Below are 25182 nucleotides of genomic sequence, written 5' to 3'. Positions count from 1 at the left end.
GCTATGTCACCAGCCTGAGTGACAGAGCAAGACTTCATCTCTAGTGGGGAGAAAAAAAGCCCTTTGTATTTTTTTCTATGGTGTATTTATTTGTATTATTATTATTACTTTTCTTTTGAGACAGGGTTTCACTGTCACCCAGGCTGGAGTGCAGTGGCACAATCTTGGCTCACTGCAATCTCTGCCTCCTGGACTCAAGCAATCCTCCCACTTCAGCCTCCCAAGTAGCTGTGACTTCAGGTACACATCACCATGCCTGGTCAATTTTTTTTTATTTTTTAGTTTTTAGTAAAGACAAGGTTTCACTATGTTGCCCAGTCTGGTCTCGAACTCCTGGGCTTAAGCAATCCACTAACTTAGTCCTCCCTAAGTGCTGGGATTACAGGTACGAGCCACCACGCCCAGCCCAGCTATTTTTTTTTTTTTTTTTTGAGATGGAGTCTCACTCTGTTGCCCAGACTGGAGTACAGTGGCTTGATCTTGGCTCATTGAAGCATCTACCTTCTGGGTTCAAGTGATTCTCCTGCCTCAGCCTCCCAAGTAGCTGGGATTACAGGTGCCTGCCACCACACCTGGCTATTTTTTGTATTTTTAGTAGAGATGGGGTTTCACCATATTGGCCAGGCTGGTCTCAAACTCCTGACCTCAGGTGATCCACCCACCTTGGCCTCCCAAAGTGCTGGGATTACAGGAGTGAGCCACCATGCCCAGCCAGCCCAACTATTCTTATTTGTTATGATATGATCTTTAGAAGTCTGTCTAAGACCTATGTAAATAGTTATTGGACAATGTTTTAAATATAGGTCAAATGTCATTAAAGTATCATTGCAAATTAAGTAACTTGCATTTTTAAAATAATTATTGTGGAGAAACATTTAGTATAACACCTTCAAAGTAAAAAATAATTTTATTATTGAAACTGCAATTTAAAAACTTGCAATTAGCTAAATAGAAGCCTATATACGCATAATAACTAGCATTTTTTGGCACTTGGGTACTGTGCTAGATGCATTTTTTTTTTTTTTTAGACAGAGTCTTGCCCTATCATCCAGGCTGGAGTGCAGTGGCATGATCTCTGCTCACTGCAACCTCTGCCTCCTGGGTTCAAGTGATTCTCCCGCCTCAGCCTCCTGAGAAGCTGGGATTACAGGCATGCATCACCATGCCTGGCTAATTTTTTGTATTTTTAGGAGAGATGGGGTTTCACCATGTTAGCCAGGATGGTCTCGATCTCCAGACCTCATGATCTGCCCACCATGGTCTCCCAAAGTGCTGCGATTACAGGCGTGAGCCACCATGCCTGGCCTAGATGCTTTATACGAGCTGATTCAAACCTCCTGCCACTAGAAGGTAGATACTTTTACTGTCCTCAGTTTGAGGGAATTAAGATGGTGAGAAATTGGGCCAGGCAAGGTGGCTCATGCCTGTAATACCAGTATTTAGGGAGGCCAAGGTGGGAGGATTACTTGAGGTCTAGAGTTCAAGACCAGCCTGGGCAAGAAAGCAAGACCTTATCTCTACAAAAAAATTTAAAAATCAGGAAGGCATGGTGGTGTGTGCCTGTAGTCCCAGATACTCGGGAGTCTGAAGTGGGAGGATCCCTTAAGCACAGGGGTTCAGGGTTGCAGTGAGCTATGGTCATAACACTACACTCCAGCCTGGGTGACAGAGCAAGACCACCCTGTTTCTCTCTGTGGGAAATTAAATAACTTGTTCAGGCCTACACAGCTAGTAAGTGAGAGAACCAGAACTCAAATCCAGACTTATTTTACTTCGAAACCTGTGTTTAATCATGTTTCATTGAGTTTTTTAGAAATCTTTTTTTTTCAACTGGCAAAATAAAGGCAAACTAATTCCAGTAAATGGCAAATTCACTTAAGTTATTCGCAAGTATGGTAAAAGACTACAAAGGCAGAATAACAGGTGTAACTAACACTTCTCTGCGCTGGCTTTTCGCTCCACACGCCTTTCTAGGCCACTGGCTGCAGTGCTGGGGGTTTACAGTTGCGGACCGCTCCTCCCAGACTTCTAGTCAGGTGGCTTCCAGTTTGGTTCTGCTATTTCTTGGCACTGGGGTAAGAATTAGAAGCTTGGAGGAAGTGCAGAGATGTTTCTTCTTTTGGTAGTGGGCTTGGCAGCTTGGACAGCAGCAGAGCAAGTTGTCAGCAGCACTGGCAAAGAGACTCCTGGGCTTCTGAGCACTGCAGTGGCCACAGCAGCTCCAACAGCTCAGTGGCAAATGTGGGCTCGGGGCTCCAAGCCAGGGGCAGGAGCAGCTCCTGATCTGTGCCTGCAAAGCCCTTCTTCCCTTTTGTCTGGCTCCCCCTTCTACCTCCCTTCTGTTCTTTCAGTCTTTTGAAGAACTTTATAGCCAATCCCTGGCATGAAGTTCTTCTCTGCTTGGCATATCTAGAGTGGCTTTTATTTTTCTGACTGATACACTCTGCCACTAAAATTATACCAATATTTTCTCAGAATAACATTAAAAAGACTGATATTGTTACTTTTTTATATGGAAGATATAGGCTATAAGCACTCAATTTTCTTCAGGGAGAGAGCAAACTATTTTTGCACTTTGCTTCCTTCATATACGGTGCAAAAAGTTGATAGTCTCTATAAATTGCACAAGTGACTGGCAATGAAAAGACTTATTACTTCAGGACATGAGTTCTTTATGGGGCAATTATGCTCGTATTAAGTGTTTTATTTATTACATGTGGGGTAATGTTGGACAAACAGCTATAATACAGAGATTGTACAATTTAAAAACTGTAATAAATATGGTCCATTAATAGCAGACTCCAAAATTCTTGTCTTTCTTGAAAAAACGGTTCAATGATTTACTATAATCCATTAAGAAACATCTAAATGGGAAAAAACACAGAAGTGATTTTTACAAGTCACTTAGTTTTTCAAATTGAAAATGGTCAGATAAACTACAGAACTTAAAACTTAAGTGATACAAATCTACATATCAAACTATTTGGCATTTTAGATGAGAGAGAAACAGATTTTAAAGGCCACAAATTCGTCTCCTGAATCAATACTCTCCCCTTTTGAAAAAAAAGTAATCTTATGCCATTGAGCACAACCAACTGGAGGTACGCCCTCTAAGTTATTAATGGGAGGTAATAAAATGCGGGCTCATTCTAATATGCCTGATCTGGACCAAAGGAAGAAAAAAGCCACGATACCTAGGTTTACTAAAGCTACCAAAATATTCCGATCTGAAAAATAGCAAATAAAAAATAAAGCTACCAAAATATGACCAAAGTAAAAATTTTACCTGGTACTTAAGTTCAAAATAGGAGTAAAAATAAATTATGTGCATATTTTACATACAAAACATTTGGAAGAATGTACAGCAAAATGTTAACAGTGATCCTATGTCTGGGTAGTGAGATTTTGGAGATCAGTTTAGTTCGGTTTTCTTTTTTTTTTGGCTCCTTCATATTTCTCCTTTTTCTTTTCTTTTCTTTTTTTTTTGAGATGAGTTTTGCTCTTGTCACCCAGGCTGGGATGCAATGGTGTGATCTTGGCTCACTGCAACCTCTGCCTCCTGGGTTCAAGCGATTCTCCTGCCTCAGCCTCCCTAGTAGCTGGGATTACAGGCGCCCACCACCACACTGGGCTAATTTTTTTTTTTTTTGGAGACAGAGTCTCACTCTGTCGGCCAGGCTGGGGTGCGGTGGCACGACCTCAGCTCACTGCAACCTCTGTATCCCGGGCTCAAGCAATTCTCCTGCCTCAGCCTCCCTAGTAGCTGGGATTACAGGCGTGTGCCACCACGCCTGACTAATTTTTGTATTTTTAGTAGAGACGGGGTTTCACCATGTTGGCCAGGCTGGTCTTGAACTCCTGGCCTCAGGTAATCTCCCCCTCGGCCTCCCAAAGTGCTGGGATTACAGGTGTGAGCCACCGTGCCCGGCCATATTTCTCTTTTTTCTGCAGTGAACATATGTTTCAGGTAATTAAAGAATAATAATTAATTTAAAAAGCAATTAATACCCAAGCATGACAGTAATCAACACCTTTTAGAATTCAGTTTTTCACCTGCTTCAATATTAAAAACACCACCTTATGAGGAATGGTAATGCTGGAAAGCACCTGAGAGACTATGCGGTCCAGATTTGAAGACTAAGCCCACACTAGGCTTTGCTGCCCAGTGGCAGGGCTGAGATTAGAACTGTGGTCTCTTGATTTCTAGTTTAGAACTCTCTAACACAAAAAGTAAAATATAAAAATTACAGTTACACATAAAAATACATTTATCTCCAGAACACTAGAAAAGGCTGGTCAATTTTAAGGCCCTAGGAATATAAACAATGTCAACTTAGAACATAAGAACTTTTCATCAGCTTTACCTTCAGAATCTCACAGGGAGCGGCGTCTGGAGGCACAGGTTTCCCGCAGTGCTTTGAATATTCAGTTATCAAGACTAAAGCTTCATCTAAACTACAAAATCAAGAAGAAAAAGAAGTGTTAGGCCAAGCACAGTGCCTTGTGCCTATAATCCCAGCACTCAGGGAGGCCAAGATGTACAGATGGCTTGGGTCCAGGAGTTCGAGACTAGCCTGGGCAACATGGCAAAGCCCTGTCTCTACAAAAAATATAAAATTAGCCAGGTGTGGTGTTGCACACTTGTAGTCCCAGCTACCCTGAAGGCTGAGGTAGGAGGATCGCTTGAACCCAGGAGGTTGAGGCAGCAGTGAGCCACGTTTGTGCCACTGCACTCTAGCCTGGGTGACAAAGCAAGACCCTATTTCAAAAAGAAAAGAAAGAAAAAGAGGCGTTGAAGGCAAAATTAAAATGTAAAGACCAATCTCTAAATTTAATGTTTTATTTAGGAAGAAATAATTCCAACTTGGGGCATATACATAGACTGGGTAGTCTCTGGATTGTCCAAAGAACAAAGAGAAGGTTAGAGGTTTTATGAAAAAGAGACATGTTACATATTGTTCTTTTTTTTCTTTTTTGTGAGACAGTTTCACTCTTGTTGCACAGGCTGGAGTGCAATGGTGTGATCTCGGCTCACTGCAACCTCCACCTCCTGGGTTCAAACGATTCTCCTGCCTCAGCCTCCCGAGTAGCTGGGATTACAGGCATGCGCCACCATGCTCGGCTAACTTTTTGTATTTTTAGTACAGACAGGGTTTCATCATGTTGGCCAGGCTGGTCTTGAACTCCTAACCTCAGGTGATCCACCCGCCCCAGCCTCCCAAAGTGCTGGGATTACAGGCGTAAGCCACTGTGCCCGGCCAGAATTACGTTTTTGGAGCAATGTTTTGTACTCTGAGTGTTTTTCCCTGGGCCCCTCGGCTCTGATGTATTTGGGTATCACAAGAATGACCTAATTCATGTAATCAACTTCACAGAGGGCATGAGGAAACTTTCAGAGATATTATGTTCACTCTCTTGATTGTGGTGATGGCTTTATAGGTATACATATGTCAAAATTTACTAAATTGCAGACTTCAAATATGTCCAGCTTATTATATGTATCAATTATAACTCAAAAAATACTTGCTCAAAAATGACAATATCTAATTACGGCTGGATCACAAGAGATAAACAAGCAGATGGAAATCCATGGAGTGGTAATGAGAAAGAAAGACCTCTCAAGCGCCAGCATGGCTAGACCACATGCAGGGATGGATCTGGTGTGTACTGCAGTCTTGAACTTCCTTTTCTTTAGTGTCAGCCCACTTCTTCCTTCTCCCGTTCAGTTTCCATGTCCACCCCCAGCTCTATCCCAAGAAGCTTATTGTTTCTAAACTTGTGGGTGCTGGAAAATTAGATAACCAGGTTTAATAAAAGTGATGTTATTGGGCTGGGCGCGGTGGCTCATGCCTACAGCACTTTGGGAGGCCGAGGCGGGTGGATCAATGAGGTCAGGAGACCATCCTGGCTAACACGGTGAAACCCCGTCTCTACTAAAAATACAAAAAATTAGCCGGGCGAGGTGGCTGGCGCCTGTAGTCCCAGCTACTCGGGAGGCTGAGGCAGGAGAATGGCGTGAACCTGGGAGGCGGAGCTTGCAGTGAGCTGAGATCACACTACTGCACTCCAGCCTGGGCGACAGAGCGAGACTCCGTCTCAAAAAACAAACAAACAAACAAACAAAAAACCAAAAGTGATGGTACATAAAGTCATTAATGTTCTGAGCAAGTGTCTAAGACATAAAATTGTAATGTAGGATTTAGAGCACGGCTGTGAGACACTTGATTTGGGGATTCAGATGACCTGTTTGTCAGATTCTAAGGTCATATTCCAAGAAATTGGGTTATTAAATGATTAACTTTTGGATATGTGCAGTAACGAGAGATGTAATATTTTGAGCTTTTAATTACAACCAAATAGCTCTACAGCTGACATTTTGCTCCAACATAAAGATAGTTTTGTTTTTGTTTTTTTTTGAGACGGAGTTTCGCTCGTTGCCCAGGCTGGAGTGCAATGGCGCGATCTCAGCTCACCGCAACCTCTGCCTCTCGGGTTCAAGCAATTCTCCTGCCTCATCCTCCCGAGTAGCTGGGATTACAGGCATGCGCTACCATGCCCGGCTAATTTTGTATTTTTAGTAGAGACAGGGTTTCTCCGTGTTGGTCAAGCTGGTTTTGAACTCTTGACCTCAGGTGATCCACCCACCTCAGCTTCCCAAAGTGCTAGGATTACAGATGTGAGCCACTGCGCCCAGCTTATAAGATAGATTTTAAGGAAATTCCACAGTAAGGTTTTTTTTGAAAATTAACTTACCTTAAGTCATTTGCCAAATAGTTTACTAGCTCAGCGATATTGTTGGTATTCATCACATGCATCTTCAACATTTGAAAGTATTTGGTCTTTGCCAAAATCCCAAATTCCTTCTTATTGATGATATTATTCAGAATCAGATTTCTAATCTATAGAATGACAGGTATCATTAAGATCAGACTTCTAATCTATTAGAATCAGACTTCTAATCCATAGAATGACAGGTATCAAGCCTTTATTCAATATCGAAACATTTCTGACAACAGGAAGCCCAATTAGCACTGCATTGTGACTGCACCTCCTTTTTGAGGGGGTAAAAAGGGAAAGGAGGCCTGTCAGCATCAGTCAACAAATAAAGTTATTGTTGTTGTGCACTTTGAGACTTTTTATGAGGAAGATCTGTTTTCAATTAAAAGTACTTAAGGCTACACATTTTCCATGGAGCACAGCAGTCAACAAGATGCTCAGGGTCCCTGCCTTTTAAAAAATTTACTGAGGTTTTAATAAAAGCAAAATAATTCTATATATAAACAAACAGCTAGACATAGCAGTTTTCAGCTTACTCTTGGTTTGGGGAAATGACTACCTTCTAGTATCAAAATTTCCATAGCAAAAAGGAGATGAAATCGCCTCTTACTTGATGTGAAAATCCTGCTAGCTGGCCTGTCTTCATATGCTCTTCCAATTGCTTTAAAATAACCTGAGGGTCACACGAACCCAGAAAATTCTAGAGAAAAATCAAAGCAGAATTAATAGAAAAGTGTTATTATTTATTCCAACAGCAAGAGCTGTTGATCAGGTAATTTGTTGTTCTAAGTGCCAAAAGAAATCTATTTAAATACTGAAACGCTGAACGACATCAAGGAATGAGTGTATGAATGATGAAAAGAGGGGAAAAAGTCAATGACAAGAACAGATGGCTTTTAAAAATGTAATTAATAAAGCAAATGACAAATAAAAAATACGCATGTTAAGCTGGGCGCAGTGGCTCATGCCTATAATCCCAACACTTTGGGAGGCCAAGGCCAGTGGATTGCCTCAGGTCAGGAGTTCGAGACCTGCCTGGCCAACATAGCAAAACCCTGTCACTACTAAAAATACAAAAGTTAGCCGGGCATGGTGGCGGGAGCCCGTAATGTCAGCTACTTGGGAGTCACTTGAACCCAGGAGGGAGGTTGCAGTGAGCTGAGATTGTACCACTGGACTCCAGTCTGGGTGACAGAGAGAGACTCTCAAAAAACAAAATACAAAAAACAAACAAACAAACAAAAAAGCATGAATGCATGCATGTTCATTTATGTAGATCTCTATCTACTGGTATGTCTACCTGCAGGGAAGATAACTGTAAAACATTCCAAAATGCTTTGTTCTACTTGTTCTCTATTATAAAGGAAATGAGAGTTATTTTTAAAAGTTCTGTCCCCAAAATGCTTGTGGCTCCTTCTGATGGGCACCCACACATAAAATCTGAGTCTCCCCCTCTTTTTTTTTTTTTTTAGACGGAGTCTTGCTCTGTCGCCCAGGCTGGAGTGCAGTGGCGCAATCTCGGCTCACTGCAAGCTCCGCCTCCCGGGTTCATGCCATTCTCCTGCCTCAGCCTCTCCGAGTAGCTGGGACTATAGGCGCCCGCCACCACGCCCGGCTAATTTTTTTGTATTTTTTTTAGTAGAGACGGGGTTTCACCGTGGTCTCGATCTCCTGACCTCGTGATCCGCCCGCCTCGGCCTCCCAAAGTGCTGGGATTACAAGTGTGAGCCACCGCGCCTGGCCTCTCTCCCCCTCTTTTATCTCCCACATTCAATTGCTAAGTCAGCTGCCTTCCTTGTAGCCTTCTCGTCTTGTTCAAGTTCATTACCAGACCCTAACATAGGTACTTAACCCTCAAGCCTTCCCTACCTATGCACAAGGTTGCTATCAAGAGATCAAGTGGGATAAAATTCTACTGAAATGCAACAGCTTCCCAAGAGTTTCACTTCTTGTCCCCTCCTCTGACCAAGCCTACATGGGTTAATGGGTTATTCCTTTTAAAATAATTCCTTCATCATTTCAGTTTGCTGTTCTAAAATAATCACTTGTTTCCCCACTGATAGACAATAAGGCCCAAACCCCTTGTAAGACATCCCTCAGCTGGACCTTAATCTATCTTTCAGTCTTACCTCCCACTAAGCCCCCATACAAGCTTCACACATATCTGATCTATTCATGCTTTATAGGTTTGCTAAAATGAAAATGCGACCTTTTGCAAAGGACATGCAGGATTAGAACTTCTATTTCCTTGGCAGCCCAGAGGAATCATATGCACGATACCTTAATTTGCTGGTGTCTTTTCTCTGAGTGGGGCATGAGCATCAGACAAGCTAATGCAAAAGCCGGAAGTTCTAATTGGATATACTGTCTGGCGACTCCGATCAGGTCAAGATCATCTGAGACTGGACATCTTCGAGAGAGAGCATTAATTAGCTAATAATCTGTCAGATTCACTAGATTATATTGGCCTTTCTAGCTTTCCATAGTCATGTACTTGTCCAGGTTTTCAATAATTTTAAACACTAAAGTGCTGGTGCATGACATATACTTAGGAATGAGTAACACGAGTCTTTGACGGCATTCTACACAGAATAAAAGAATTTACACACGAGAACACGGTACTGTTTGCTACCATGATTATGTCTGAAAGCCTACAGATGTCTAAAGATGTGCTTCTAAATTCTCAGAAGACTCAAAACCTTTTTTTTGAGAAACAGTCTAGCTGTGTCACCCAGGCTGGAGTACAATGGCATGATCTTAGCTCACTGCAACCAACACCTCCCGGGTTCAAGCGATTCTCCCTCCTCAGCTTCCTGAGTAGCTGGGATTACGGGCATGCGCCACCATGCCCCGCTCATTTTTATACTTTTAGTAGAGACGGGGTTTCACCACGTTGGCCAGGCTGGTCTCGAACTTCTGACCTCAAGTGATCCACTCGCCTCAGACTCCCAAAGTGCTGGGATTACAGGTGTGAGTCGCCGCATCCAGCCAGAAGACTCAAAATATATGCGACAATGCTCTATGATTTAGGGTAGTCACCAAAAGTACTCTATGCTCACACAGTAGGTACTCATTTTAGAGAATGCTCAGTTTACTAGTCGCACAACAAATGGGAAGTAGACATTGTAAAAATAATCAAGATATTTTGGTATAAAAACAAGTGTTGGCCGGGCGTGGTGGCTGAAGCCTGTAATCCCAGCACTATGGGAGGCCGAGGCAGGTGGACCATGAGGTCAGGAGATCGAGACCATCCTGGCTAACACGGAGAAACCCCGTCTCTACTAAAAATACAAAAAATTAGCCAGGCATGGTGGTGGGCGCCTGTAGTACCAGCTACTCAGCAGACTGAGGCGGGAGAATGGCATGAACCCAGGAGGCGGAGCTTGAAGTGTGCCGAGATCATGACACTGCACTCCAGCCGGGGTGACAGAGAGAGACTGTGTCTCAAAAAAAAAACCAAAAAAAAACAAAAACAAAAAACAAGTGTTGCCAGGCGCAGTGCCTCACACCTGTAATCCCAGCAATTTGGGAGGCCATCTCTACTAAAACTACAAATATTAGCTGGGCCTGGTGGTGCGTGGCGCGTGCCTGTAATCCCAGCTACTCGTGGGATGGCTCATGCCTGTAATCCCAACACTTTGGAAATTCCATCTCTACTAAAAATACAAAAATTAGCCAGGCACGGTGGCACGTGCCTGTAATCCCAGCTACTCAGGAGGCTGAGGCAGGAGAATCGCTTGAATCTGGGATGTGGAGGTTGCAGTGAGCCGAGGTTGTGCCACTGCACTCCAGCCTGGATGAAAGAGCAAGACTCCATCTCAAAACAAAAAACAAAAAAAACAAAAAAACAAGTGTTATGCTTAACTTCCTAACAAAAAGGAATTACTCATAAGAGATATCTATTAGAAGGGAATCTTATAAGCAACAAACTTTTTTTTTTTTTGTAGAACAAATATTTTACTTACTCAAGGACAGCAATGAGACTCTCAGAACAATCTGACAGCTGATCAGGACTTAAAGGACAAGAGGCTGAAGATAAAAACAAAAAAACAACAACCATGATATACACATACTTAACTATAAAATGCTGTAGCCAATGTTTCAGAGGAGAGTGAAATACCTGAAAGCAGTGGTATCTGTATCACACGCTGCCACGCTTTGCTGAAGTAGGGAACCTGTGAAAACAAGTCCACGTTTGGGATATTCATGTTAAGGATATTACAAACTCTCTTTAATTTGCAGTCTAGGCCAGGTGCAGTGGCTCACACCTATAATCCCAGCACTTTGAAAGGCTGAAGCAGGTGAATCACTTGAGGTCAGGAGTTCGAAACCAGCCTGGCCAACATGGCAAAACCCCGTCTCTACTAAAAATACAAAAATTAGCCAGGCATGGTGGTGCATGCTTGTAATCCCAGCTACTCGGGAGGCTGAGACACAAGAATCACTTGAACCCGGGAGGCGGAGGTTGCCTGGGCGACAGAGCGAAACTCCATCTCAAAAAAGATATTATGAACTCTCTTTAAATTGCAGCCTAAATGTTCTGAAATTAGATAATGGTGATGGTTGTACAATTTTATGAATATACCAGAAACTACTTGATTGTATACTTTCAAAAGGATGAATTTTACAAGTGAATTGTATCTCAACAAAAAAATTAGATAGATTGCTATGTGCTGACATGGAACACTCTCCAGAGGCCACTGTTAAATGGTCACAAAACTGTATATTTATAGTTTATATTCCAGGTGACTAAAATCATAAGCTGATATCTCCCTGTTTGAGATGATTAAGGTTCTAGCATAATGTTCTTCATAACTGTATCTTTCAGGATCTCACTATACAATCCTGGCTGATTCATTATTGTTCCATTTGGCAAAAAGTCAGAACCCAACTCAGAAAAGAAAATTAATCCTTAGCCGGTTATGTGCCAGGGCCACAGGAAAGGAGGAAGGGGACAAGAGAAAGAATTTCAAGAAGGTGAATAAGGAAAGAACATTGGCCAGGCGCAGTGACTCACACCCGTAATCCCAGTACTTTGGGAGGCCAAGGCAGGAGGATTGTTTGAGCTCAGGAGTTCCAAGACCAGCCTAGGCAACATAGCAAGACCTCCATCTCTATATATTTAAAGAAAAAAAAGAGGAAAGAAAATGTAAACTTCCATCAATAGAGGAGTGGTTAAGTAACTTCGGGTATATTTTACCACATATTCTGGAGAATAATCAAGCATTAAAAATAATAAAATACCTCAAAAGGCTAAACATAGAGTTACTGTAAGACCCAACAAGCCCACTCCTAGGTATACACTCAAGAGAAATGAAAACATGTTCAGTGAAAACTTGTACACAAATGTTCATAGCAGCATTATTTATAATGACCAAAAACAGAAACTCAAATGTTTATCAACTGGCAAATGGATAAATAAAAGTGGTATATCCATATAATGGAACATTATTTGGCAATAAAGACGAATGAAGTTCTGATCCATGCTACAATGTGGATGCTGAGTGAAAGAAGCCGGACACAAAATCCCACATAGTGTGGGATTCCGTTGATATAAAATGTCCAGAATAGGCAAATCCATGGACACTAAGTAAATTAGTGGTCACTGGGGACTGGAGGGAGTAGGGAATGGGGAATGATTGCTAATGGATATGAATTTTCTTTTTGGGGTGAGGAAAATGTTCTGGAATTAGATAATGGTGAGGCTGTACAACTTTGTGCATATACCAAAAACTACTTCATTGTGTACTTTAAAAGGTAGGGCTGGGCGCGGTGGCTCACGCCTGTAATCCCAGCACTTTGGGAGGCCGAGGCGGGTGGATCATGAAGTCAGGAGATCAAGACCATCCTGGCTAACACGGTGAAACCCCGTCTCTACTAAAAACACAAAAAATTAGCAGGGTGTGGTGGCGGGCGCCTATAGTCCCAGCTACTTGGGAGGCTGAGGCAGGAGAATGGCTTGAACCCGGGAGGCAGAGCTTGCAGTGAGCCGAGATGGCGCCACTGCACTCCAGCCTGGGCAACAGAGCGAGACTCCATCTCAAAAAAAAAAAAAAAAAAAAAGGATAAATTTTACATGTGAATTGTATCTCAATAAAACAATTAGATAGATCTACATGTGCTGATATGGAACAATCTCCAGAGACCATTGTTATGTGAAAACAACACTTTGTTTAGAATATGATTGCATTTATGTGTGCAAAAATGCATATATACACTGTAGATATGCACACACATGCATACGTGCCTGTAAAACAGGAAATCTCGGCTGGGTGTGGTGGCTCACGCCTGTAATCCCAGCACTGGGAGGCCGCGAGGCGGGTGGATCACAAGGTCAGGAGATCGAGACCATCCTGGCTAACACAGTGAAACCCCGTCTCTATTAAAAATACAAAAATTAGCAGGGCGTGGCAGCATGCGCCTATAGTCCCAGCTACTCAGGAGGCTGAGGCAGGAGAATAGCGTGAACCCAGGAGTCAGAGCTTGCAGTGACCCGAGATCGCACAACTGCACTCTAGCCTGGGCAAGAGTGAGACTCCAATTCAAAAAAAAAAAAATAAAATTAGGAAATCTCTAGAATACATAGGAAATTGTAAGCAGCTGTTCCCTTAGGGAGATAATTATGAAGGGAAACAGTAAGGGGGAATTTTCATGTTTTACTCAGCATATTTCTATATTGTCCTAATTTATTAAACAAAGAATAAATTATATATTTCTATGTAATATATATTATGATTATATGGGTACACAACTTATGTGAAATGTAGAAAAGATGAACAAGCCAGGGTACCTGACATGAAAGATCTTCAAAGTCTGTGAGGGGCAGTGCAACATGTAATTAAAATTAATTATATGGTGACAAAAGTCAGAGTGGAGCCAAAATGTCTTGAGAGCATAAATAAAGATGTGACTCGTGAGGCCCGGAAAACTCAGGAAAACAGTATCTTAAGGAGGTGATGTGAGCTGAGTATTAACGGGTCCAGGCACAACTTTAATCATCCTACAGCTGATCAGTTCTGTTTCTTCTTTCTTTATTTTAGGGAAAGGATCTAGCTCTGTTCCCCAGGCCAGAGCTGGAGTGCAATGGTGCAATCATGGCTCACTGCAGCCTCAAACTCCTGGGCTCAAGTGATCCTTCCACCTTGGCCTCCCAAAGCGTTGAGGTTACAGGAAGTGAGCCACTGTACTTGGCTCAGTTCTGTTATTTACGAAGGAGCTGACTGCTTAATCCCGTGTCCCCAGCAGTCACAAGGCCAGAAAGTATAAAGACTAAATTCAATAAAATTTATTTTAAAAAACTACATACCTGCCATAAAGAATGGATACTGGAAATGGCTTTTAAAACTTTCCTTAGATAAGGAATCTGTAAAAAATTAAAAATAAAAAAGTTCTAAAGACCACCAAAATGGAAAATTTCAATGTGAAATACCAGATGTTAAAGTTCTAGAAGTACTGGTAAAACTTTATCTTCCATGATAACGGCCAGAGAAGTTCACTTACAAGTTCATAAATATCAAAAAAGGCTAGGGAACCTTCCATTTGCTTCCAGTGAAATTTATGTCATTTTGGATTTTGCACTCTCTGGCCCAACACCAAGTTCTTTAAGTTTGGCATGAACTCAGTGAGAGTGACTGTGTTTTCAGCATAAATCTGTTCCATAACAAGTATCAATCCAAAATGTTTAGGGGATGCTGTGCAAAAGCTTTCAAATATACTTAGTCGAGGGCATTGGGTCTTACTTACCACATTGAAACCCAGAAGCTTTTGCAAGAGTCCATTCCAAAGCTGCAAGTCATAGATTTTGTATTCTAAACACAGCTCAGTCACCAATCTTACTGCCTGAAGCCAAAAAAAGAAAAAAAAATCATGCTGTTCCAAGACACCAGTAAATCAAGCCATCTTTGGAAAAGTAGGGCAGCTTAATACAAAATATGCTGCTTTTTTTTTTTTTGAGATGGAGTCTCACTCTGTTGCCCAGGCTGGAGTGCAGTAGCATGATCTCAGCTCACTGCAACCTCCGCCTCCTGGGTTCAAGAGGTTCTCCTGCCTCAGCTTCCTGAGTAGCTGGGATTACAGGCGGCCGCCATCATGCCTGGCTAATTTTTGTATTTTTAGTAGAGACGGGATTTCACCATGTTGGGCAGGCTGGTCTTGAACTCCTGACCTGAAGTGATCTACCTGCCTCGGCCTCCCAAAGTACTGGGATTACAGGCATGAGCCACTGCGCCCAGCCACAAAATATGCTTCTAATCTGTGAATGTCTGTCGAAGGCCCCCATCTTTCTAATGAAAGACATGATAAAAAAGGGATTATTTTTCTTGCTGTCATGGACTCAGACACCACCTCAGATGTCTCCCTCTTTCTTTCTTCTATTGAAAAAGTTTGCCTCTTGGACCAGAAAACCTTCCTGCCCCAGCCTCCAACTGCCTCAGAGGCTAAATTCCCATAGGCAACTAAGAGGAAGAGAAACGATATCCTCTCTCTACCGGACAGTCTCCTCTCCCTGTCCAGATAAGGACGGATAAGCCGTGGAAGGGATTACAAAACTGTTCTCTCTGGTTGGCAGGGATGACTTTAGCTGGTGGGCTTTAAGGCAAAAGAGGTAAAAGGACCTTCCACATTGGCTTATCCATCCACACGCTGGGACAGGAGAGTAGAAAGGTCTCAGAGCAGTAGAGTTGTTCAGGGATACAGACTGTTCCTGGGTCGGGTGCGGTGGCTCATGCCTGTAATCCCAGTACTTTGGGAGGCCCAGGTGGGTGGATCACCTGGTCAGGTGTTCGAGACCAGCCTGACCAATATGGTGAAACCTCGCCTCTACTAAAAATACAAAAATTAGCTAGGTGTGGTGGGCGGGCCCCTATAATCCCAGCTACTTGGGAGGCTGAGGCTTGAACCCGGCAGATGGAGGTTGCAGTGAGCTGAGATCACACCACTATACTCCAGCCTGGGCAACAGAGCAAAACTCCGTCTCCAACAACAACAACAAAAGACTATTCCTGGTTTTCTCTTTCAGGATTCTGAGTAGGGGCAGGGAATTGGGAATGCGGCAGTGAGGTGTACCTACCATGGACTCGTGGCTGTGGTTTTTCCACAGACCCTTAATCATTCCTTCTTTAGGACTGTTGCAAAATAATTCATATGTGATGGGGATATTCAAAGTCTCAAATGATGCCAGAAAAGTTATACATTTCAAATAAGATCTGGAAAACAGAAACGTTTCTAAGAATCATTCTCATAGGCCACATTTACATTTAAAATAAAAACTACCATATGGAAATATTAGGCCAGTTTGTTTTAAAAGTCCATTTTGAACTTCCAAATATATTCAATGAATATATAATAACATTAGATAGAAATCAATTTGAACAAGATAAATAAAACATTCAGTTTCTAAATGCCTCCAAGAAACGATGGAAACAAGATGTTCTCAAAGCCCTATTATCCCTTTGCCAAAATGTCAAGGATATTCAAGGCAACAGAACTGTATTCACACAGCTACTCTACTACGCTCTTCTGAATTCAGGGCTTAAAAGGTACAGCTCCAAAAAATGATCTGTTTCCTATTTCTTAATACAATTTAAACATTTCTACTTACTTCACTTCTTCAATGGGTTTTTTAAAGAGAGATTCTATAGTTTCCTTGTCAGCCAAATAGAAGAGACACTGAAGAGCTCGAGTTCTATGGGCAAAAGTTAACTGATGCATACCTAGTGTCTGCAAAACCAAAAGAGGTTTGGAGAGTTGAACACCTGCACATTGTAGTTGGGTAAATGAGTTTCAACATAGGCAACATAAACAACGTCATTATTTTAAAATATAAAGTCAATCTCTACAATTACGGAACGCACTGTGTGTAACAGTGGTTCTTAACATGTGGCCCATGGACCCCTGAAGGGGCATTCCTGAGACTCCTTCAGGAGGGAAAGGGTCAAAGCTGTTTTCATGATACTAAGATGTTATTTGCCTTTACACTGTGTTGATATTTGCACTGACTGTGCAAAAGCAATGGTGGGTGAAATTGCAAGCAGAATGGAGGCAGGGCCTCCAACTGTTGTTGCAGCCCTTGTATTTACAGGCATGCCCTGGCAGTATTGAAAACCAAAGACATAGCTGGGCACAGTGACTCACGCCTGTAATCCCAGCACTTTGGGAGGCCGAGGCGGGTGGATCATGAGGTCAGGAGTTCAAGACCAGCCTGACCAACATGGTGAAACCCACGTCTCTACAAAAAATACAAAAATTAGCCGGGTGTGGTGGCATGTGCCTGTAATTCCAGCTACTCAGGAGGCTGAGGCAGGAGAATCACTTGAACCCGGAGGCGGAGGTTGCAGCGAGCTGAGATCGCGCCATTGCACTACTCCAGTCTGGGCGACAGAGTAAGAGTAAGACTCTGTCTCAAAAAAAAAAAAAAAAAAAAAAAAAAAAAAAAAAAAAAGAAAAAGAAAAAGAAAAAGAAAACCAAAGACAAATTTCACTTAATGTTCTTGATGGGCCGGGTGCAGTGGCTCACGCCTGTAATCCCAGCACTTTGGGAGCCCGAGGTGGGTGGATCACCTGAGGTCAGGAGTTCGAGACCAGCCTGGCCAACATGGTGAAACCTTGTCTCTACTAAAAATACAAAAATTAGCCAGGCGTGGTGGCAGGTGCCTGTAGTCCCAGCTACTTGGGAGGCTGAGGCAGGAGAATCGCTTGAACCTGGGAGGCGGAGGTTGCAGTGAACCAAGATTGTGCCACTGCTCTCCGACCTGGGTGACAGAGCAAGACTCCATCTCAAAAAAAAAAAAAAAAAAAAAAAAAAAATGTTCTTGATGAAGTAGTAAAAATTAATTTTACTAAACCTCAACTTTTGGATCCACAGTTGGCCCCCATTTCCGTGGGTTCTGTATTCATGGAATCAACTAACAGTGGATCGAAAACGTTCAAGAAAAAAAAAAATTCCACAAAGTTCTAAAAACCAAACATGAATTTGTTGCATGCCAAGTACTACACTGAATCCATGGGGATGAAGTGATTTGCAGGCATTGTTATAAGTAACCTAGAGATGGTTTAAGGTATATAGGAGGATGTATGTAGGTGACATGCAAATACGACACCATTTTATATAAAAGACTTGAGTGTCCTCAGATTTTGGTATCCTTGGGGGTCCTGGAACCAGTCCTCCCACAGATACGGAGGGATTACTGTATATCATACTAAAGTGAATTCCCATTTGAATACATGCTAATACTAATTAATGGGGAGTACACATAAGGCAGACTGTAAGGAAAAGCATGTACACAGCTGAGCTGTGAGCTGCACTAGCCACCTATCATGGAATACCATTTTTAGGTCATAAAGTCTTTATATGTAGAGAAAATAAGGGGAGGCTTTTTCCTTTTTGTCACGGACTTTAAAATCAGCACCTCAGACTTCCTTTTCTTCCTTTTCTCTGAGAATTATTTGCCTACTGCCTCCACCCCCTTCTCCTCTCTCTGCTCCAACTGCCTCAGAGGACATTTCTATAGGCAAGAACCTGAAGCTAAAGGTCATGTTGCTGTTAGGGGAAATTGCAAGTTCAATCTAGCTAGAATTTAGTGGGCAGAAGGGGTGGTCTGACTAGAGCACGCAGACGGATTAGGCCTTGGTGGAGACTTGTTCGTGGCCAGTTTGTTTGGCTCCTGGCTTCAGGAATGTGGACTGACCAGGGAGTTAACCATTGTGAATGCAGACAGCCAGTGGAAACTGTCAATAGGTGCACCATTCAGCACGCTAAGGAGATGTTACAGAGGCAAGCACTAAATGGAGCATGGTGCAAAAGACAATGCTTGCTTAGGAGATGAGATAGACTTTGAATACATATGTACGTGAGCATTATCTGAATCATCTGTTAATGCAATCAAGCATGGTAAATAAACAGGAAAAAAATGTTAAGCTGAGATGCACAGAAGAGTTTGGATTAAGTTTCTAGAGCTTACGGTTGTAGTTGATGTTGCAAATACAAACAGCATTCTTGAACTATAATCAATTGGACGAGACAGGAGGAGATACTGCACTCTGGAAAAAAATTTTTAATTAGTTATTTTTTAATTTAGTGATGGATTATCAAAACAACAGACTTATCTTTCTATCCATGGAACGGTCATTAGACAACTCAAAGGCAGATCAGAAGGATAATGGGTCAATGACATTTGTGCTTCCCCCTTTAAAGAATGCTTAATCTTTTCTCGAGTTCTTTCATTGCTAAAGATGATAATACATGCAATAAATGCCAGGCTTCAGCCTCCTCATCTATAGAATGGCTAGTCAATCTCTGATCCCTTAAATTTTATTTAAGAAATTAATGCAAACTGTAGCTGTAAAGTCCCTTGAATGCTACACATAGGGAATTCTGTGTTTGGTATGCAGGACCTTGTTAGCAGCCCATTTCAACCTCTAGACTCAAGGCAGGCTGGGCCCTCTCCGGGAAGGGAAGATGAATCAGGCCAGCTGGAGGAGGGGTGGGGCAGAGCTTTTAGTGGAAAAAGCAGCACGTTATGAACTTTGCATTAAGTAGCCTTTTGGGATTTCCTTTTTCTCTCCTCTCTTTAAATCGCTTCCCTCCAAGACTTTCCACGTGGCTAGTTCAGGTAGACATACCAGGAGCTATCTTTTGTTAGAACAAAGGTGGCCTTTCCCTTAAAAGACTAAATGAGGCCAAGGTGGGGGCCCAGAGGGAAAGAGGGCATGGTATGGGTGGTTAGGAGAGCTCTGCTTGCTCCAAACCAGAAGGAATCCGTTTCTTGGGGTTGTTTTTCCATGTCTTTTCTATCAGCTCTCCAAGGCTGAGGCTGGACATAGGGCCTCCCAGGCCACTTGGCTTACTTTTGGTTTAGGCTAGAAAGACAAAAAGCTGGCTGGCATGTGAGCCGCCAATGCTCCCTTATCCATGCCTGTGCCAGGCATCATTAATGGATTGCCACATTCGTTCTGACTTGAGCCCAGATAGTGTCTTCTCAAGAATACAAGCCATAACCAATCAAACCTAGCACATTAGATAAAAATCAATGTGCCTTTCTAGGCCTCAGTCATTGGTTAGAAGAGCAAAAAGAATCTGGTGGCCCATATCTGAACCAACCCAGTTTAGCATGGTAAGAGAACATAAAAGGGTCTGGGGCCAAAGTCCTAGCTAAGAGTTTTCTTCTGCTTGAGAGGCACCTTCCAGCTAAAGGTGTGCTAGGAACACTCGCCCTTGTAGGAGTTCAGACATTCTAGATCTTGGCTGGCTCTGATGTTTTCCACTGCAGACTCCTAGCCATGTATTAGTGAACTGATTCATCTCATAGACTCTGACCCCAGTTTTATCAAGAAAGCCCTTTAAAAAAATCAACTGCTGAAAAACGTACTGGTAAGATTTCTATTTTGCATCACGATATAGGTGAATATAAGGAAAAGAGTACCTTCGTAGGGCTTCATCTTCTTGAAGTTCAAATAATTCTGATGGTTTCTTCGAAAAGGTAGGAAAAAAAGGTCAAAAACTGAAAAAGTTTATGACTAAACAAACATTCATCTCTCTGAAAATCTATTAAATAAAAAACCTAATATACAATATTATGTTTACATAGAAAAATTATAACATAAATTACTTTATGAAAAGATTTTTGCTTAAATGATGGGTCTACTCATATTTGTTTACTCAACAAATATTCACTGAGCACTTACTATATGATAGGCACAATTCTAAGTATATAGATTGCCTGAGTAAATAAAGCAAATGTTCCTATCTTCCTGGAGCTGACATGCATTGGATTTTTATTTTGATTTATTTTTATTTTTGGAGACAGGATCTTGCTCTGTCACTCAGGCTGGAGTACAGTGGCACAACCACGGCTCACTGCAGCCTCAACCTCCTGTGCTCAAGCAATCCTCCTGCCTCAGCCTCCCAAGTAGCTGCGACCACAGGTGCACACCATGGCACGTGGCTAATTTTTTAAATTTTTGTAGAGATGGGGGTCTCATTATGCTGCTCAGGCTAGTCTCAAACCCCTCACCTCAAACAATCCTCCCACCTCGGACTCCCAAAGTGCTGAGATTACAGGCATGAGCTACCTTGCCCAGCCCCGTATTAGATAATTTGTAAAAGGAAAAGACTCCATGAATTTTAAATGAGCCATTTGTTAATTCAGTATATATCTATTGGGATTTACAAAGTACTGTACTATCTGCTATGTATACATGCAGTTTCTGGCCTCAAGGAACTTTTAGTGTGTACCTTGAACTTACATATAAGTTAAAACATCTGTAAAGGCTGGTTTCTAAAAGTCAATCACATATTCTACGTGGCCAAGATATGTTTCTAACTCCTGTTTCCACTGAAGCACAGTCCATGCTCTTGGTAAATACTTTTAAAATCCTTGTTGAATCAAACGCCAAATGATATAAAAATTGCTAATTAAAAACCTAATGGGTGGCCGCGTGCAGTGGCTCACACCTGTAATCCCAGCACCTTGGGAGGCCGAGGTGGGTGAATCACCTAAACTCAGGAGTTCGAGATCAGCCTGGGCAACATGGCGAAAACCCATCTCTACTAAAAATACTAAAAAAATTAGCTGGGCACAGGTAATTTTTTAAAAGTAGCTGGGACACCTGCAGTCCCAGCTACTCTGGAGACTGAGGCATGAGAATCACTTCAGCCAGGGAGGCAGAGGCTGTAGTGAACTGAGATCATGCCACTGCTCTAGCCTGGGTGGCTGAATGAGACCCTATCTCAAACAAACAAAGAAACAAAACCCTGATGTCATATTACACTATTTGTTTACAAATAGATTTTGTTCCCCCAAGAATATCTGCCTAGGTGGATGTAGGAATTATCGAATCTACCTCAAGTTCTGCCTGGAAATTCAGAAGAAATGATACAGAAGATCTGGATTTGCTGAAACCTATCTTAAATTTTAGATGTTAATGATGCTATTTCTTAAAAACTGACATTATGTGCTTTCTGGTGTGATCGTTTGAAAGTAATACATCACCTATACGGTATTCTTGCCAAAAGCACATAACCTGAATCAAATCACAAGAAACATTAGCAGACCCAAAATGAAATATTTTATAAACCAACTGGCCTGTGCTCTTCAAAAACATCAATAAATCAGGTGTGCAGGGGTAGAGGAAAGGAGCTGGAAGAGGGATGGAATGTTGTATCATCCTAAAATATTTCCTCTAATAATTACAAAAGGAAAAATAGTAATTATGGAGTAGAGAAACAGACGACACCTTAACCAAGTTATCTAAATTAACATCACCTGTGAGGGCAAAAGGCCCTCATGTGCCTCCAAATGTCATACCCTGAGGAGGGCACAACACAACTTATGCAGTATGATGCAAAAAATAAGTAATTTGAATATTATCATGAGGCAGTATTAGACAAGCCCAAATTGGAGGGCAGCTTATGAAACAGCTGGATTTCACTCTTCAAAAATGTCAATATCATAAAAGACAAGAAAAAGTCACAGAACTGTTATAGATTAAAACAGACTAGAGGCCGAGCACAGTGGCTCATGCCTGTAATATACCAGCACTTTGGGAGGCCAAGGTGGAAGGAACATATGAGGCCAGGAGTTTGAGACCAGCCCGGCCAACATGGTGAAACCCCATCTCTACTAAAAGTACAAAAATTAGCTGGGCATGGTGGCGGGCGCCTGTAATCCCAGCTACTCAGGAGGCTGAGACATGAGACTCGCTTGAACCCAGGAGGTGGGGGTTGCAGTGAGCTGAGATTGTACCACTGCACTCCAGCCTGAGCAATGGAGCCAGACTCTGTGTCAAAAAAAAAAAAAAAAAAAAAAAAAACAGACTAGAGACATGACCAACAAATGCAAAGCATAGTCCTAGACAAGATCCTGGACCTGGGGGAGAAAACTACTATAAAAAACGTTATTAGGACAATTGGTGTAACTGTAAAATGGACCATAAATTCAATTATATCACCATTAAATTTCTGATTTTGAAAATTACATTATGGTTGGATTAGAGAAAATCCTGTTCTTGGGAAATACACCCTTAAAATATTCAGGGGGCAAGGGGGTATGCCACATGCAATTTATTCTCCAATGGTTCCGAAAAATATTATGAGTGTATCAATTATAGAGGAGAGATGAAGCAAATATGGCAAAATGTTAAAAATTCATGGATCTGGGTGAAAGGTGTATATAGGAATTCTTTTTTTTTTTTTTTTTTTTTTTTTTTACTATTTTTGCATTTTTGTGTACATTTTAAATTATTTCAAAACAAAAAGTTAATCACATGAATCTGAGTAAAAGAACAGGCCATTTCTTTCATACAAGACAGCATCTGAAATCATCAATTGAAAGGTAAAACAGCCACAAAACAATATTTAAGCAAAAAGTAAGCAACCTCAGGCCAGGCGTGGTGGCTCATGCCTGTAATCCCAACACTTTGGGAGGCCAAGGCAGGCAGATCACCTGAGGTCGGGAGTTCAAGACCAGCTTGGCCAACATGGTGAAACCCCATCTCTACTAAAAATACAAAAATTAGCTGGGCATAGTGGTGCACACCTGTAACCCCAGCTACTCAGGAAGCTGAGGAGGGAGAATCTCTTGAACCTCGGCAGGGATTGCTGAGATCACGCCACTGCACTCCAGACTGGATGACAGAGTAAGACTCTGTATCCAAAAAAAAAAAAAAAGTAAACAATCTCTTTAAAACTTATTAGATAACAGAGGGTAATAAAATGAACAAAAGTTCCAGACAGGCACAGTGGCTTATGCCTGTAATCCCAGCACTTTGGGAAATCGAGGCAGGAGGATCACTTGAGGCCAGGAGTGGAGACCAGCCTGGCCAACATAGTGAGAGACCCTGTCTCCACAAAACAAACCAAACAAAAAAACAAAACATTAGCCACACATGGTGATGCACACATGTAGTCCCAGCTACTTGGGAGGCTGAGGTGGGGAGGACTGCTTGAGCCTAGGAGTTCAAGTCTGCAGTAAGCCGTGATTGTGCCATTGCACTTGCCAGGGTGACAGAGCGAAACTCTGTCTTTAAAACACAAGAAGAGGCCAGGGGTGGTGGTTCATGCCTGTAATCCCAGCACTTTGGGAGGCTGAGGCAGGAGGATCACAAGGTCAGGAGTTCGAGGCTAGCCTGACCAACATGGTGAAACCCCGTCTCTACCAAAAATATAAAAATCAGCCAGGCGTGGTAGCAGGCGCCTGTAATCCCAGCTACTCGGGAGGCTGAGGCAGGAGAATCACTTGCACCCAGGAGGCAGAGGTTGCAGTGAGCCGAGATTGTACCACTGCACTCCAGCCTGGGCAACAGAGCAAGACTCCGTCTCAAAAACAAAACAAAACAAAACAAACAAAGAAACTTCCTTCTTTGAAGAGTCTGTGCTCCTAATTAGAAGGCTGTATCATGTGGGATAAATATTTAGACTTTGAGAAGAAGCCATCGGTGCACACTCAACTACAGATACTCTTGGGCAGCAAGTACTTACTTCACCAGGTTTTGTTGAAGGGCATAGCCATTTTTCCAACAACATGTCCCAGACTTTTTCCAAATTAATTTCATTGACTTCAGCTATTTCTTTAGCTGCTGCATGAATATCTAAGATATTCAAAATAAAGAATTAAAAGAAAAACTCAAGTTTTAAATACTTATATTGAATACTTGTATGTGTATGTGTATATATGCACGCACATACACATATAAGTATGTTTAAGTATATACATATATATGCATATGTAAGTAATAAATATGTACACGTACATATATACATAAAACTGGGAATCAAAATAATAGCTTTTCTTGGACAACAAAAAAATTGTTTTGTCCTCACCAGGATAATCTGTGCCAGATGAATTCTGAATTCTTTGATTGATGCTAGGATGTTCGTAGAGACTGACAATAAGATGTGCTGGCTTTCCGATCACTCTTAAATATTCCTCAGTGTTCAGCTTGTGGGCTATGAGCACAGCTTCTGTGCCCGATCGCCGGTACTGGATATGAAGCTTCTTCAACAAAGCCTCGGCTTTTTCACGTTTTTCATCCTTTTAAACAATTCCAAGCAGAAAAAAAATCTTACTTTGTAAGTCTCAGTTGAAACCAAGCATCCATCTTTATCAATCACAATCCCTCCCTTCCTCAGTTATGTTCCTAAGCATCTACATAAAGCCTTGGTCTTCTTTCTCCATTTTAGGCACCAGGGCAGCATGAGAAGATAAATTAAGCTAGTACAATTTAATTAGGAAGAAGAAAAGCCGCCAATCTGATAGTTCAGACACACCTGCGATGGGATATTCTGTAGCCATCTCTCAGCTAAATAAAGGCAGAATTTCAAAGCAGACATCTTGAAGGAACCTAAAATAAATAAGTAAAGATTTACAGGCAAGTCTTAATCTTTTCAAGAAAATGTATTTTGGTCAAATT

General features: G+C 42.0%; 1 protein-coding gene across 5 annotated transcripts in view; it reads right to left on the bottom strand.

Moving 5' to 3' along the window:
• KNTC1 (kinetochore associated 1) overlaps positions 1-25182 on the bottom strand; it is a 100440-nt gene that overhangs the window by 283 nt on the left and 74975 nt on the right. For 4 of the 5 annotated variants that reach the window (XM_055236951.2, XM_063614602.1, XM_063614603.1 and 1 more), the window contains 16 exons: positions 25040-25113; positions 24593-24803; positions 24251-24360; positions 20196-20242; positions 18735-18813; positions 16376-16494; positions 15845-15980; positions 14521-14616; positions 14084-14140; positions 10898-10952; positions 10743-10806; positions 9058-9187; positions 7388-7477; positions 6754-6899; positions 4365-4455; positions 2665-2864 (listed from right to left, as the gene is read on the bottom strand). In XM_055236951.2, the coding sequence (XP_055092926.1) occupies positions 2844-2864; positions 4365-4455; positions 6754-6899; positions 7388-7477; positions 9058-9187; positions 10743-10806; positions 10898-10952; positions 14084-14140; positions 14521-14616; positions 15845-15980; positions 16376-16494; positions 18735-18813; positions 20196-20242; positions 24251-24360; positions 24593-24803; positions 25040-25113 (1526 nt within the window). In that variant the 3' untranslated portion in view covers positions 2665-2843. Of the gene's footprint in view, positions 1-2664; positions 2865-4364; positions 4456-6753; positions 6900-7387; positions 7478-9057; positions 9188-10742; positions 10807-10897; positions 10953-14083; positions 14141-14520; positions 14617-15844; positions 15981-16375; positions 16495-18734; positions 18814-20195; positions 20243-24250; positions 24361-24592; positions 24804-25039; positions 25114-25182 lie in introns of those variants that run through there. The other variant, XM_055236952.2, reaches the window with a different exon arrangement.

This window comes from Symphalangus syndactylus, chromosome 13, assembly GCF_028878055.3.
Source record: "Symphalangus syndactylus isolate Jambi chromosome 13, NHGRI_mSymSyn1-v2.1_pri, whole genome shotgun sequence".
NCBI classification, from domain to species: domain Eukaryota; kingdom Metazoa; phylum Chordata; class Mammalia; order Primates; family Hylobatidae; genus Symphalangus; species Symphalangus syndactylus.
The sequence above is the reverse complement of the archived record's forward strand: the minus strand, read 5'-3'. Positions and strand labels throughout refer to the sequence as shown.